The sequence below is a fragment of the Schistocerca gregaria genome, chromosome X (genome assembly GCF_023897955.1).
Source record: "Schistocerca gregaria isolate iqSchGreg1 chromosome X, iqSchGreg1.2, whole genome shotgun sequence".
Taxonomy (NCBI): domain Eukaryota; kingdom Metazoa; phylum Arthropoda; class Insecta; order Orthoptera; family Acrididae; genus Schistocerca; species Schistocerca gregaria.
The window spans coordinates 331,748,219-331,764,667 of NC_064931.1; the positions used below are offsets into that span (position 1 = coordinate 331,748,219).

General features: G+C 38.3%; 1 protein-coding gene across 3 annotated transcripts in view; it reads left to right on the top strand.

Moving 5' to 3' along the window:
- Window positions 1–9,074: 9,074 nt before the first annotated feature.
- Window positions 9,075–16,449, top strand: part of LOC126298858 (uncharacterized) — a 182,147-nt gene continuing 174,772 nt past the window's right edge. For 2 of the 3 annotated variants that reach the window (XM_049990365.1, XM_049990366.1), the window contains exons 1-3: window positions 9,075–9,171; window positions 10,224–10,405; window positions 10,500–10,551. In XM_049990365.1, the coding sequence (XP_049846322.1) occupies window positions 9,141–9,171; window positions 10,224–10,405; window positions 10,500–10,551 (265 nt within the window). In that variant the 5' untranslated portion in view covers window positions 9,075–9,140. The remainder of the gene's footprint in view (window positions 9,172–10,223; window positions 10,406–10,499; window positions 10,552–16,449) is intronic. The other variant, XM_049990367.1, reaches the window with a different exon arrangement.

The following is a 16,449-nucleotide window of genomic DNA, read 5'->3' on the forward strand; positions in this document are numbered from 1 at the left end:
GTGTGCTGCACTGCTGTACACATAGAGCGTTGTTATATGGTTTGTCGAATCAGACACAATAAAATGCTCTGTTCAAGCGGTTTTTAATTGTAATCAAGGCGTCCTTTTGTTTGTATTTGTCAAATTTTCAAAAAAAATTACATCGAAACGTAGACAAGGAGATCTTCGTTCTTTTTTTTCCGAAAAGGAAGAAAGAAGAGGTTGAATCGAGCGAAAATGAACCAGTATTATCTGGGAACAATGTCGGCGACTTATCATTGTCTGCTCAATGTTCAGCAGGTACATCTTTCTGATTATTTTGTAAGTAGTTAATGAAATTCATACAAATACGATTAGTCGAGTTTGTGACTTTTTATTGGGTTGAGTTAGTTGCTCTTTCGGTCAGTGTGGTGTGGGTGGCTGTGGACTGGACTCTGGATCAGTATTGCGAAGTTAGTGATTTTTCCCACAAAATTTGGTGGTTTTGAGTACCCGTCTAGCGTGAAGATTTTGTATCTACTGGCTGGTGTGAATTATGGTGGATTTTAAAAAGATTTGGGTGGTTTATGGTAAAGTCACTTGATCCATTCTACATACAGCAAACAAAAATATTTCATTTGCTAACGTCAAGTAGATCTTAAATTTATATCACCTAAACATTTATAATACACGGTATTTTCTCTTCGTTTCCATGTTGTTTAGTGGTCGTATTGTTATGCACCCGTTTTGTTATGCACTCTAGTATTAATAAATCTGCAATTGCATGCACAGTGCATATCTGTTGTGCTGGAGGTAATGTGGTGGTTCTTAAATCACTTGTTGTTGTTGTTTTAGTGCTAAATATATATAAAGTAAAGGGACAGTGTACCCAGAAATTTCGCACAGAATTGCTACGCTATAGTAAATTTTGCAAACTGGCTAGAAAGAATTGAAGGTGATGACGCAAGAGTATATTGTTTGTTAACATGTTCTGTTGATTTATTGTTAACGCAATAATTAGCCACAGTGACGTAAAAGAAAAAAAGATAGCAGCAGCGCCATTGTCAACAAACAAAAATACCTTTCAAAACCGTGAAAGAGTGTTAATAAGTGAATCAAGCTGAGGGTTCCCTTGCATTATTTGTTTCCACCCATTGTCCGATCATGTCATGTCATTACTTAACTGATTTGTGCAAGAGTAAATTCACAGACAGTAATATTGCCAGAAAACTTAAAATACGTAGAACAAAATGTAGTACAGCTATAGAACATGTAATAAAGTGGTATTTTGTGGAAAATTTGCGGCAAGATATCAGTGACAACATGTATATCATTACAATTAATAAATCAACAGACATTAACATGACCAATTTTTTAGGAATAACAATGATATATTACAGTGCTGCAACCAATGAGGTCATTTCATCATTTTAATTTAAAACTAGCCGATCTCGAACATTATAATGCACAGTCTACTATAACAGCAATTAAAGACACTCCTTAAGAATTGAAATCAGATATAAACAAGCTGCAGTGTATAGGCACAGACAATACGACTATAACTGTAAGGGTTCACAATGGTGTCAACCAAATTTTGAAAAATGTAATTCTGGATTTTATTTTTATAAAATGTGTAAGCCATTCAGTTCAACTTGCTACTTCTGCTGCAAGTGAGACGCTCCAGGAAAACTAGACTTCTTAGTTAGGGAAACATATAATTGGTTTTTGCATTCTTCAACTAGACAACAGTTGAATAGTGATATTTATCAGACAGTCAAAGGAGCCGGATCCCTTAAAATTCCATGCGCATGTGATACGCGATGGTTGTCCATAGAGCCTGCAGTAACAAGAACTACAGGCCAGCAGTTAGAACTTAGAGTGTGTATTAAAATAACGCGAATCAAAGACAACTCTTACACTGCAGAAATGCTTTATTCAGTGTTTTCTGATGAATCCAGTTAGACGTATTTAGATATTTTCCAAGACGATTCTCTCAAATTTTGCGTCTGGTTAATAACATTTTGAACCCAGCACAGAGGATCTGTGTAAGCTGTTAAATAACCAAGTTGTGCTAACAGAATCATTAATTAAAATGTTTTTCCGTATATATCATATGCAAAAAAATTAAATTTAGACTTTGAAAATCACTTAGATTTCACAACATATCTAGGTTATTAGTTCGAAAATAAGATTAAAGAATTGAGAAAATCTTAATTATACCCAGAGCAAGAACATGTCTTACGTCTGAGATGCATCCAAGTTGTGGACCAATTAATAATTCAATTGTTGCAAAAACTTCCAGACAACAATGAAATCTTGAGGAGAATTTCACTTCTTTCTGAGTTCAAAGTTCTTTGTGTCGTTAAAGAGTCATTGATTCCTCTCCTTTAATCGAGTAATATTGATCCTGGCATAATAAAAAACCGATTTTGAATGACAAATTTCAACTCTTGCCAAATGGTCCTAAACAGACACTGTTAAATTCTGGTGTCCAGTGCTTCAACACAGAGATGCAAATGACGTCAACCCATTTCACGAATTGAAAACTTTTAAGCTGTCACGACTAATGTTACCATAGTCGAACGCGTAAGTGGAAAGACTTTTTAGCCAGATGAACACTATTAAAACTAAAGCGAGAAATAAAATAAAATCCGAAATGATGAATTCGCATTTCTCGATTCGAGCAAGACTCGGAAGGAATAAACTGTTGTGACAGTAATAAACTGCCAACAGAGGTGCTGACGCAGGTAGGAACTTGCAACTTCGTAACATGGGCAGCCACAGCCGTTGAAATTCATTGTGACTTGAAACTGAATGAAACCGCAGACAGCTGTTATCTGATGGTTTATTGACCCGAGCGGTTTGGTTGCGCTAAAGCAGCGTATTCGGGTGCAAGCGGTGTCACATAAATTAGCACATGGAGATGCTCCCAATGTTCGTAGTCAGAGAATCCAATAGTGCTTCACCCTTACGACTTCTGACGACAGTTGCCGCATCCCCTACAATATTCGCCCCAATGTTTCGCCGATTTCTATTCGTTCAGCACTTCTGCTCTTCACGGGGTGTCTCCATGTGCTAATTTATGTGACTCCACTTACACCTGAAGATGTTGCTTTAATGCAGCGAAACCGATCATGTTAATAGACCATTAGTTAACAGCTGTTTATGGTTTCATTCAATTTCATGTCACCTGATAGAAACTGTTAACGAGGTGTAAAGCCTGAACATACTTTATCCACTACTACCTCTGCTCCTGTATTGAACCTTCTGCCGAGGAAGACGTTGATAACCAAAACTCTTCATTTTCTCTTAAGTAAGTTCTCTATGTCACATTTCATAATATTGTTCTAGCTTTAAACAAAGTGATAAATTGAATTGTCTCATACTTTATGTTACTCGACATACTCAGTGCTTAAAAAACAACAATCTGATGGTATTGTTAAAGGCACGATAAAAAATGTAGTGGCTTATAGTGGTTTTGAATAAGTTCTCTTAGTGGGAAATCTCATTTCACTGTTGGCAACAAAAATGCTCTGAGCACTCGATCCTCTCTGCCCGCCCTACAAGGCACAGCTTGAAGTAATAGTTAGTGTAAATGATGTAATGTAATATCAGTCATTGGTTTTTTTCGGTTTTGAATTCTTTTTAAACTAGCTTTCTTCGCGCATGCCGGTGTTGTCGAGAATTTCATACACTTCTACCACGTTATTTACCTAAAATCGGCAAATAATTTTAATGGGTTAAAGTACTTGTCAATAAGAACAACTTTTACTGTGGAATCAACTTCAAAATCTCGACATATCAGCTGTTTCATACATTTTGGTAGAATAGGTTAGTTTGTATGTAACTTTTACAGGGGTTAGCTGATTTCAAGTTTGTCCCATAATAAAAGAAAGCTTCATATTAAAAAGTTTTACTTTACACCCTTAAATGATTATTTGTCTCTTTAAATAACCCTGTAATATAGTTCTGAAGATTTATTTTAGTTGTTGTTAAGCTGCTGATTTGCTTATGTATGATTCTCTCATTCACGTACAAGTTGTAGTTTTTGTTTGCTGTTGTTACAGAAGCGGAACCAGTGTCAGTGGGTGTGGCTAGTACATCGACTACTTGCGTTGAAAATCCTTTTGTTATTTATTATGTGGTAGGAAAAGTACTCAGTGGCGAGGAAAAGTATAAACATCTGACGTAGTCTTCAGAACAATCTCGTAATTATGAATATCTGGAGCAGACAGAAGGTGAACAAAAGAGACAGGTCCGTTCTGATTGGCTAAAGGTATACTCTTGACTAGTCTACAGCCAACAACAGAACGATGCATATTGTTTGCCTTGCGTTCTGTCTTCTGGTCCAGATAGTGGGGGCAAGCATTCTGTAGCTCTAAGATCTTCAGTCACTCGTCCACTTTCAAATAGAAAAAAGCACCAGAAATCTTTAGAAACCACTCTGCTACAGATAATCACAAAATGGCAGTGTCAAAAAGCACACATTTCAAACGTTCATATGAAAACCCTGGAAAAGCTGTAAATAGTTTAATCGATTGAAAAACTGACAATGATGAAATCAAACAGAGAGTGGCTGATTCCTATAGTAAAGACGATCATATATTGTGGTCGAGAAAACATATTGTTAAGAGGCCACCAAGATGATGGTACACTGAGTGATGAAACCAACGAAGGAAATTTTGGAGCACTTTTAAAATTTCGCATTGACTCGGGTGTTTCGTCTCTCCAAAAACATTTAGAAACAGCGCCAAAAAAGCTACATATCTGAGCAAAACAACTCAGAATCAGCTGACTGATTGTTGCCATTCTGTCATTATGAAAAAGGTACCCGACAAAGTCAAAGAAGCAAAATATTATGCTGTCCTTGGCGACGAGACAACGGATGCCAGTGGTACAGAACAACGCAGTGTATGTATCAAGTATCTGAATCTACAAAAAAGCACAATACACAAACACTTCATCTGCTTTCTATCTGCAACTAACATGACTGGTGCTACATTAAGCGATCAAACCGTTCAAGAATTAAATCAAGTCGGCCTACAAGTTACGAATTTGAGAGGTCACGGTTATAATGGAGGTGCCAACATGTCTGGGAAGTTCAGTGGCGTACAATCCCTTACAAATCCAACCACTAGCGACTTATATGTATTGTGTAGCACATAAAGTAAACCTAGCTATCGTGAGGGCCTGCAGCTTGCCTAGTATTCGCAATAAGCTGGGAGTTGAAAGTCGTGTTAGCAGTTTTGTGCACGAGTCACCAAAACGGGTGGAACTTATCAAGCGAGCTATCCTTGAAAATACCCAGAGCCGAAAAGAGTTAAGTTACAAAGTCTTAGTGCTACATGCTGGCTTGAAAGGCATGATGCACTCCTTCAGTTCAAAGAGCTTTTTGACTATATCGTACAGTTTCTTGAAGAAATGTACAGAACTTCGCCGTCATTGTAAATTGCAAGTCTTCTGGCTTCTATTCAACAATACGACTTTGTATTAACTTCGACGGTAACCGCCACTGTATTTCAAATTACTTTCCCGCTCTCACGGCAGCTGCAGGCTGTTACATTAGATCTCATTCTTTGCTATGATATGGTAGACAGTGTAATAAGAACACTGGAACGATACAGAGAACCGAAATATGAAGAAATTTTCGAAAAGGCGTACCATATTGTAGCACCTTTGAACATCCCAGTGCAGGCACCCACAATCGCCAAACGCTCCTGCTCAACGCTCAGATATCGAAGCACCCGATGCCAAGGAATATTACAGGTAAAATAAACCTTTAATACATACACCAGCTTTTTGCTTGATGCGGCATTTCTCTCTTTTCTCTTCTTTCGAGTTCGAGAATAATGTCAGGTCGCGTTTTGTTTCAGATTGAATGTATTCCTTCCTTTCATCGATTTTGTATTGGGACAATTGAGGAGTCGCTTTTCGAGAGCAGAACACTCTTCATTTCTCGACCTGTTCGCCCTTATACCAAGTGTCATCGTAAAAGCAGAAAATCTGAACTCTGTAGTGGCAGCTGCTCGTGTTTACAGCAGCGACTTGCCTCATTCTCTCTCGTTATCGGAAGAAATAACTCTTCGGAAGGAACTCTGGAGAGACAGGGAACATCCCCCCCCCCCCCCTCCAAAACAGCAGCAGGGACACATCAAGATACAAATGAATTTTTCCCTAATAAAGATTCTTTTACAAAAAAATGGTTCAAATGACTCTGAGCACTATGGGACTTAACATCTATGGTCATCAGTCCCCTAGAACTTAGAACTACTTAAACCTAACTAACCTAAGGACATCACACACATCCATGCCCGAGGCAGGATTCGAACGTGCGGTACCAGACTAAAGCGCCTAGAACTGCACGGTCACACCGGCCGGCATTCTTTTACAAATTCTCGCTATCTACTTGTAGTGTGGAGCGTAGCTTTTCTTCGCTTGGACTGGCAAAGTTGTATCTTCGTACGACAATGGCGGATGACAGGTTGAATGGTTTGGCTGCCATGTTTATTCACTGACATATATCTGGCAGCCTATAACCTGTCGAAGTCACTGAAGAATTTGCAAAGTATTATCCGAGGGGACTCGCTATGTGTTAAATGAGCAAGATAAAATTATGTGCGCTTTTCAGTATATTAATGTTTACCTTGAGAAAGCCTACGCTCAGTGGGTCAAGCCCCTCCCAAAACAAAATCCTGGATCCGCCACTTGAGGGAACGGGATCACCTTCATGCATGCAGCATAAGTATCGTCAAGTTACGTCAGTAAAACTTCTGTATCGCTGGGAAAAGTGAGTTCTTCATGATGGCTGTAAACGTGATAAGATGATGGCAATACACTGCTGGACTTTACAAAAGGTACTAGAGGCTGTGGATCATCGACCGCATATCCATGATACTGACTTTCAAACGAGAACCTTCCGAACGATCAGGGAAGGAAAGTTACGTAATTTCATGGCAAGCCCCAAATGACTACTGAATTTTCAAAAGGTGCATGAAATTTTATTTGGGAAACTAACAAAATTTATAACTAGACACTACATAAACGATGAAAATGATATCGACGAGGTCATGTTACGACCTGTAGTGCAAGTTAACGATCACATCAACGTTTTGGGGGCTAAAGGGGTGCACAGCTCTGATCAGAGCGGATTGAGCCTCGAGTTGCACTCTGGATGTACTTTGTTCCAAAAGTATACAAAGAAAGTTAAATCCATTTTGCAGTCATTGTCATCAGTTACAGTTACACGATTCAACCTGCTGTCTCTGTAGCTCACAAGGTGCTTACAACCCTTTTCGTATTTTTGAAAGAAACTTAGGAGACTCTGGACTGAGAATCAGACAATCTGTTTTTGAAGGCCCTAGTGTCCTTGTTACTGCATTAAAATTTGGTAAACTAACGTCTGACCGTGTCAAAAGATATTTGACAGAAGTTTTCTTTCCCAGTGCGGGAGCAAAACCTGTATTATTGTTAGAATCCTGGCGTGGCCAGTGTGAATGATCGTTTTTGAGTGTCTTATCTGAGGACAAGGAAATTGTTCATTTCGTGAGCGCACAAGGCTTGATGGGACAGGTACAGCCATTGAACTATATGACTTTCGATGTTGGAAGAACTTTGTGAGAAGATATTTTAGATCTAATTCTGCTGCATGATTATGATATCAATCTCCACTTGAGGAACAATATAATCAAGCTGCAGTCACTAGTGCACAGTCAATTCTCCACACCAAGGTTTTCCTGGAACAAACCAGGATATAGAAGATCGCCCACCACAATTTGCGATGCCTGCTGCATTTGTTTTTTCTTGTCCTTTTTATTATGTGTATCGTGTGAAGAGATGTCGTTCATTTTGTGTGCATGGTACACAAAAGCGTGATGTTGTAAGCATTTATTTACAGATTGTCATTATTGTAACGACTTTGTATCTTAGTAATGGGTTATTTCATTTAACAGAATACAAGTTTGTGAAACAGTAGACTAAAAAACAAAAAAAGTGAATTGAAAATGTAAAATAACAATTTACATAATGAAACAAAAATCTGTACAACGAATAATTAGAGTAATCATGTACGATTAGATATTTTAATGAGGTACATTGGCGCATATTCTGACAGCACGTTATGTACGGTGTAATTTTCCTAAAATGGTGTTTTTGGAAAAAAGTTTTATTACACATGAATGTATGTGGTGAGAATGCGTCTTTAATTTACGTTGTAACAAAAGTTTCCATTTCGTAAAATTCATTAAAGGGCGTGGGATAATTTGCAAATTTTCCATTTTTTAAGTTGATTACACAGTTTTGAAGAAAAGAACGTAGAGGATTATCTTCTCCCTCTACACACCACCAAGTTTCTTCAAGATCGTTCATTGACACACGGAAATGTTCCCTTGTAAGTTCTAGAGACGAAATGCAGGGAAGACATGGTGACTTGCATGGGGCTCAGTAGCAAAAGTTGGTTGTGGTAGTAGCGTATTTACGGGTCTGGAGGCAGTTTCTCGAACAGACTGAAGGAGATTCTGTGGGCATAATAGCCTGTTTGTGCTTTAGTGTTATATTATATAAATGGTGTGTACTCAAGTAGCGTATTTACGGGTCTGGAGGCAGTTTCTCGAACAGACTGAAGGAGATTCTGTGGGCATAATAGCCTGTTTGTGCTTTAGTGTTATATTATATAAATGGTGTGTACTCAAGAGTACATTGCACAGTATGGTCCAACCGTATTAAGCAGTACAGTTGTTAAAGATACTGTCCTTATCTTCGGGAGAATGAAGTTTAGTGTCTTCTCTGGCAGTCTTGATTTTGCTCAGTCGTTTCTGGCGAATTCTTCCAAGGCAATGACCGACCACCAGACCAATCTTCTCAAAAACATACTCAATTCTATGTACACACACACACACACACACACACACACACACATATATATATATATATATATATATATATATATATATATATATATATATATATATTGATTTTTATTATATTATGATGGTAAATCCCGCATCATCGTAAGATGACCTCTGAATGAATAAATACATAAAACATAAATAATCCGATCAGCATCGAAGATTCACACTATCGATAGATCGTTCGGGTCGAATACTGCAGTTGTTCACATGTCGTCTGGCGCGTAGACATGAATTTGAGTGCAGGGAACGAATGTTTACATATTGGAGAATTGTATCATGGAACGACGAATTTCACATAAAGAGAAACGTAAGTATAATAAGCATGTCAGGATATAGTATTGTAAATTTGAGTATTCGCTAAATTTAAAGTATTTTATTGCAGTGTTCCGTTTTGAATGTACTAGTTATTTTATGTATATGGTTTGAGGGACTGGTCAAGCGGAATATTGGCTGGTAATGTGTGTAGAGTTTTATTTACAGATGATGTATGCAATGTTATCCAAGAATTAGTTTTTAAGCGTCTCGTGTACTGTGAATTTAAACGGAGAGTTCTTCCTAGTCCCACTCTTTAGTTACTGTTTACAAAATTGTAATCGGCGACTCGATTCTTAGCACTTTTCAGTAACTGAATTTTCAAGAATTTGAAATAACGAACAGTATGGGCCCTTTTAGCCAAGTTAGGTATCTAGAAATTTTGTTGACGCAATTGTTTAATATTTGATAGAAATTATAAATTTTGTTGACGCAATTGTTTAATAGTTGATAGAAATTCATTTGAATACACTGAACGACGTATATGTCTTATCAGATGTGCTTTACAGTACTGGTAATAGTTGAATCCTAACGAACAGGTTTTTTTTGTGTTTGGTACCTGTAACGTTTCCTGTTATGTTGATAGAAATTAATTCCAATCCCTCCTTCCTCCTCAGTTCCCTGAGAAAACTTTTATGTTCGACTATTATCGTTAATCTGTGTGAAAGACCTGATTCAACCTGACTCTGAAGTCACATTCAGGAGGACAACGGTTCAAACCTGCACCCATCCATTCTGATTTAGGTTTTCCATGCTTTCCCTAAATTGCTGCAGGCAAATTCCGGGATGGTTCCTTTGAAAGGGCATGGCCGACTTTCTCCCCCACCCTTCCTGAATCCGGAGACCAATGACCTAACTGTTTGGTCCCCTCCCCACAATCGACTAACCAATTACCATGACTAGTTAATGCTATGTCACATACCTCCCTAAAAATGTAGTTGTCTGTAAAGGTGAAGTCTAGTACTGTTAGAGTAAAATGGATAATTATTAGAGATTATTAAAGGTGTGCTAGCAGAGTCATCGTTAACTTGAGTGCTTGATTTGCAGGTGCTTCACTTGAGGCGAATATTGCCACACTGTGCAGAAGATTTAGGTTTCATGAAGTGGAAGAACATGTGCTGCCTATTTTTCGCAAAGTCACTTGGAGACAAGTTTTGTATTCGCTAAAGAGACACAGGAAAACTCTTAGTTTAGTGAATATTGCACAAGCACTGATTGCATCAGCAAAGGTAAGTTCACAGCAGAAATTAAATTGTGTATGAATTAAGTTTACTTTGCATTGCATTAAGTTTTGTTTTATTTCTTCTTTTGCACGCCCTAAAGGATGAGCCTTTTGCATTCCTGGAGGACATGTATTTCGAACTGTACCTCACACGTAAGTTGCACACTCGAAACAACCAATGTTGGAAGCTGGTTGAGCATATTTAGTTTTCTCTTTCATATGTTACTGATTCATATTGCTATGTGGAATGCATTTTGCTATAGTCTAGAGATGTTGATCCTTTAAGGTGTTTGTAAGTTTTTTTTTTTTTTAGTTTTGTATTGTTACACAGGTAAATACCACTACCAGTGGTGTGCTATAGAAGTGGTGTTTGTTTATAAAAGTTGAAGTGACACAATTCCCTTCATGGTTACTTTTATTTTATTCATGTGCATCTTCCCATTTTTGCCATGAGGAATACTACAGCACTCCCAGGACTTTTGTTACATACAGTGCCCATATATTAGGGTGTAAAGTAAGGCTGTGGCAGAGGCTAAGTTAGTGCATCTGGTTTCTCACAGGCAGAAATGAACAGACTGCTGTCTTCTGTCAAGGTTTGAGCACTGTCTGCACTCAAAATTCACCTATAGGGTCGATTGGGGTATGTGGGTGTAAAGGAGTATTTTCATAATTCTTCCTCTAATCCTCCTACATAATCAAATTAAATATATATTCTACATTTCACGGATGTCTATAATGTGATTTAAGTTTGCTGGCCATAGTGGTAGTGCCATTTTGAAATAGATTTTTCTCTCAGTAATGCAATGAAGGTACACAATTGTAGTTGAAGTGGTGCTGTTGAGAAACCAACTGTAATATAGTAATAAAACTAAGAAATATATACAGTACATGTGTTTTAGACATAATTTTCATAAAATTAGTGAAAAGTCACCCGTAGTCCTAGTATGTTAGCAAATTAAGACTTATGAATCTGTGGTAATTTGGGTATAATTGTAGATTAGGGTGGACAGTGGTCGTAGTTTTCCTTTCAAGATTGTGCCATGTGCATATATTTCATATTTTGGAAAGATGGCATATATGCAAAGAAGCACTTTTTTTCGGTTGAAGAATGAACTGTCCAACAGTAAAAATTCAGATACAGCTCTACTTAAATTTTATAATTGCTGCTACTAATTGTGATGTAACACACTCAAGCTTATGGGTGAACATTAGTCAATTTTGCACATTACCTCTTCCACTTAGGGAGGAAAGTTGTCCTCCAGTTACACGGTAGACTTACTGTTATTTAACCTGAAGAAATCGTTGCTAAATACACTTAGTTTGGTTGTGAGTTGGCAAAGCCAGTGAATGTCACAAGCTATTTTTTGCAGATGAAGGTTGTTGTGACACACTGATGTGTAGAGCTAGAGCTATATTCATATTAAAATTACCTTGACAGATGTTTCAATGAGTCAAGTGGTAGGGACCAGCAACCATCCAGTCGCAGCTCATTCTCGAGCGCCATGTGCTGTGTTGCCTGTTTTCATAAATACATCCAGAACCTCATCTGCTGTGGCTGGTTGCATGCTGGCAGCATTTCCCACTATCACTTCAATCTATCAGTCAGTTATTTTAATCCGAGTGCCTGTTTGATTGGAAGGTGATGAAATGGTTGATAGAAGCTACAAAACTTTACTTCTTCTTGGGGTCACATCCAGTGTAATTTTTGTGTTCAGTATGTGGGGGCAAAGGTCTTGTTGCATTTCACAAGTGTGTTATTGCTCACTGAAACGGCAGTCATTTGAACAGGAAGACAATATGGTGAATTCCATAGTCAATAAGCTGTGTGCCTTGAACAAAGAGGTAAAGCATACTTTTAGGTATAAATATATAAGATTTCAGTATTCACCAGCTCATGTATTAACTAAAATCTAAATCGTTAAATGTGACGATATCCATAACCATGGAGGACTATGTAGTAAAGTTGCTGCGTAACGCCTTGTTAGTTAATTGGTGTTGCATATGAGACACAGCTTCATTGTGGGCTTCCGTCTCACCTCATGTCTTCATCATTCCTGCACTTCAAAAATGCTTTTTAGTGTTTTGTCAAATACAAAATCACATCTGACATGTGTCTCTAACACTTTACCCACTCTCGTTAGGAACTACTAATGAGAGAATTTTGGTCTGAAGCCACGGACAGAGGCACTAATAAGAGGCATGACTCTTGAAGGAAAATGATATGTCTTAGAGGGGAAATTGACTGAGCACCTGGTTGTGATGAAGGAAGAATTCACAAGGGATTGAAAACTGACTGAGATGTCGCATCTCAGGGATGTGTCAAACATGTACTAATGCCATAGGGAAAAGAAGAAATGTTCAAACACTACAGAGACCTAGATTCTAAGATTTACATTGTTATTTTGAAAATCTCTAGACTTCCTGGTCTTTTGAGTTTGTGGAAAGGAATTGAAAATTTCATGCGTTTGCTCAAGAAATAATTGTATGGGATGGAGCAAAAGAGTTCATGAAAAGAAATTCCATCCCTGAAAGCATCAAGGATAACCATTATTTCTAGAACATAGGTGTCAATCAGCAGAAAGCTCTTTATTTTCAGACTTCAATTGAAGTCTTTAGCTAGCATGACTTCCTAACAAACTGGATGTATAATACAGGTGAAATTGGTTTTCTAATATTTCCAAAGAATATGCATAAACATGTTGCTCCTGGAGGTGTCAAAACATGTTTTAGCTGACCAAAATAAAGAATGACTGTTGCATGCTGTAAGAGTTTCATAGATCTTCCATTATTTTTCATATTTGCTTTGAAAAGACAGACTCCTATATTGATGAAAATTGCCCTATCTGGATGTGGGCTGATTAAGGGTACATGAACACAGATACATTTCCAGTGTATGTAGAGCTGTTCAGGAAGCATGCAAATTGCAACCCAGTTTTGCTGATATTAGATAACCATATCACACAATTTCCCTGCAATCAATCACCTGGGCCAAATGTAGCAATAGTAACATGTGCAGCCGGCCATCCCATAGCAGTCAAAAAGTGCACACTTTCGACTGGAACTTATTCAGCCCTCTGAATAATTATTGTTATTCTATCTTATGTGATAACTGGGCAGTAACACATGCTAGTCAGGTACCAATTATCACATTGATGACCTGCTAAATCAATCATTTCAGAAGTCTGCAACTGTGCAAAAGGCCACTGAAAGGTTCAGAGCAACAGGCATCTTCCCACTTGTAACCAATGTCTTAGCTAAGATCTCTTGCCACCTGAATTGACAAACCAAGAAATAGTAGATGCAACTGATACAAATTATCTTGTTGTACAAATATATTTGACGTAGTGTAATAGGAAACTTTGTCAAATTTGTGTGTGTGTGTGTAATTTTTTTTGTTATGCCTATCGGTCATTCAGCATCTCCACTAAATGGTAAGTGGCAACTTTCCTCTCATTATATTGTTGCATTCCATCCTGGATTTTTCATTGCTTGACTTTTGTCAAATTTATATTATCCACTCTAGTGTGTAGCTCTAGATTTGATCAGACAGAGATTTTCATCTATTTACTGCAAGGAGAAACGTAACTGATAAGAGTGCTAGCACTGCTGCACCTGTAGGACATCTAATGTGTTCATAAATGTGACTGCTGCAAAGTTCACTTGTTGGTTTCAACAACTAAGTTGAGACGTATGAAGGTGATGAACTGCTTTATGATGTTAAACATCCCAAACATAAAAACTGACTGAGAAGAAATGAAAGCTATAAAATAATTGTGGACAGCATTAGCTGTGAAATACAGCAGGATATACTTTGGAAGATACAACACACACACCACACACACACACACACACAGCGCATGTTTACATAATGTACAAATATTTTGCATGTTTCTGTTCACTGCAGATACAGAAAAGTGGACCCAGTACACAGGTTGTTTGCCAGTTGCCAGTGTGCTGAGTCACACTTCCAAAATTTAGGGACCAACCAACTGCAAAATGTCAGCAACGCAGTATGTGGGAGTGAGAGAGGAACTACCACTTTTGATTTTGTGGTAGGTGCATTTGATGAAAAAAATGTGATTTACTTGCTAGGGCACTTTCACAGCACCATTAGAAAATGTTTTAAACTCTTCTAATCATTGTCCCATGTATTGCACATCCAGAAACAGGTTGGCAAACCATAGTTTGCATTTCCTGTAGGTTGTTGGTGCTTTGTGACTCAAGGTATCTAGAGTTTTCTTCTAGTGTACAGTTTTCTGATGAGTGTACACATTTTCTCTTCTTAGTTAACAAGTTATGCTGTGTGTATACAGCTAATGTTATTGAAGTAACATTTTCTGAAGGTAGATGTATAAAAGTAAGAAAAATCCTGAAGCAGCTGGCAAAAATACTGAAGGTGCTTTCCACTAGTTTTGTTCATTGTGACAACCTATAATTAAACAGCTTTGCCTCCTATGTGACTCACTACAAAGGCTCCCACTTCATAATGTTGTAGCTTAGAGCATCATCTTCCAGCGCAACCATTGGAGTTGTTGTATTCGTGTCCCCTAACTTACTGCCTTCAAGAAAGTTCAAACTATCGAAAAGACATTCCCTCAGCTTAGTTTTGGCAAACACTCCGGCATTGCCAACACACCCATTAGTTCCTACATCCATGTACAAGAACTTGTAGTTAGTATATACAAGTTCCAACAGAATTATGCTGTTCAGAGATTTGTATTTGGCAAAGTGAGGTATTCAAATGTGGACATTTGATGTGAATATGCTTTCGAGCCACTGCCCCTATTGTCTTAAAAGTATTCAATTTTTCCTGAATCATTTTCAACTTGCTCCCACTCTTCTCTGCCTGTGGATATGTGTAAATAAATTTTTGTGTCTAATATAATAAGTGATTAATGGTTTTTCTTGCTATATAAATACTAGAAAATAGAGATTAGGATAACAAGGAGGAGGGTGAAGGTGAAGTTCACTGGAATGTGCCCCAGCCCCAAGAAAAGGCTTCCAGAAAGAAAAGGGGTAAATGTCCAGATGTTCATCTGGAGGCTACCAGAATGAAATGACAAGCAGCTGCACTTAACCAGCTAGAGAAGATTTCGTAAAATGTCTCATTAACTTCAAGCTGAAAGACTCGGATATCCTGGTGAGTTTTGATGATGTTTCATTATTCACCAGCGTGCCTCTTTGAGAGTCAGTTGAGCTTATTGCACAGAAATTTGACGAGAAGATGACAACTTTTCAAACATGTTCTGATCGCCACGAATTTTCTTTTTTAATGGAGAATACTATGAACGAAAAGGAGTCGCAATGGGAGCCCACGCTTACCTGTGGTCGCGAATTTCTATATGGAGTACTTTGAGGAGGAAACTTTGGCGTCATCCAAATGGAAACCTTTTTGCTTTCTACATTATGTGGATGACACATTTGTGATCTGGCCCCATGGAAGGGACAAGCTCCTAGACTTCTTACACACCTGAACTCCATTCGTCCAAACATCAAATTCACCATGGAGACCGAAACAGAAGGAAGATTACCATTCCAGGATGTCATGGTCAAAAGAAGAGCAGGTGGCACCGTGGGCCACAGGGTATACAGGAAGAAAATGCACACCGACCTGTATTTGCATGCAGATAGCTGCCACCACCCTGCACAGAGGAATAGGGTGCTAAAAACACTGGTGCACAGGGCGCACACCATCTCTGATGCAGAGTGTGTGTCCCAAGAGCTGGAACAGCTCAAAACTGTATTCCAGAAAAACAAGTACTCGGAATGGCAGATCAGATGCGCTCTCTGCCCCACCTCTACGGTACAGCGTGTGGAGACAGAAGAAGGCATGGAGAAAGAGAGAGCCACTGCCTATATACCGTATACTGGCACACTATTGGGGAAAATAGGACGAATATTGAGGAAACACCAAGTAAGAACTGTCTTTTGCCCACCAAATAAAACACGAGCATTATTGGGAGGTTTCAAAGATGATATCGGTTTGTGGAAGGCTGGCATATACCAGATTTCGTGTCAATGTGGGAAGACATATTGGACAGACAGTGCGCA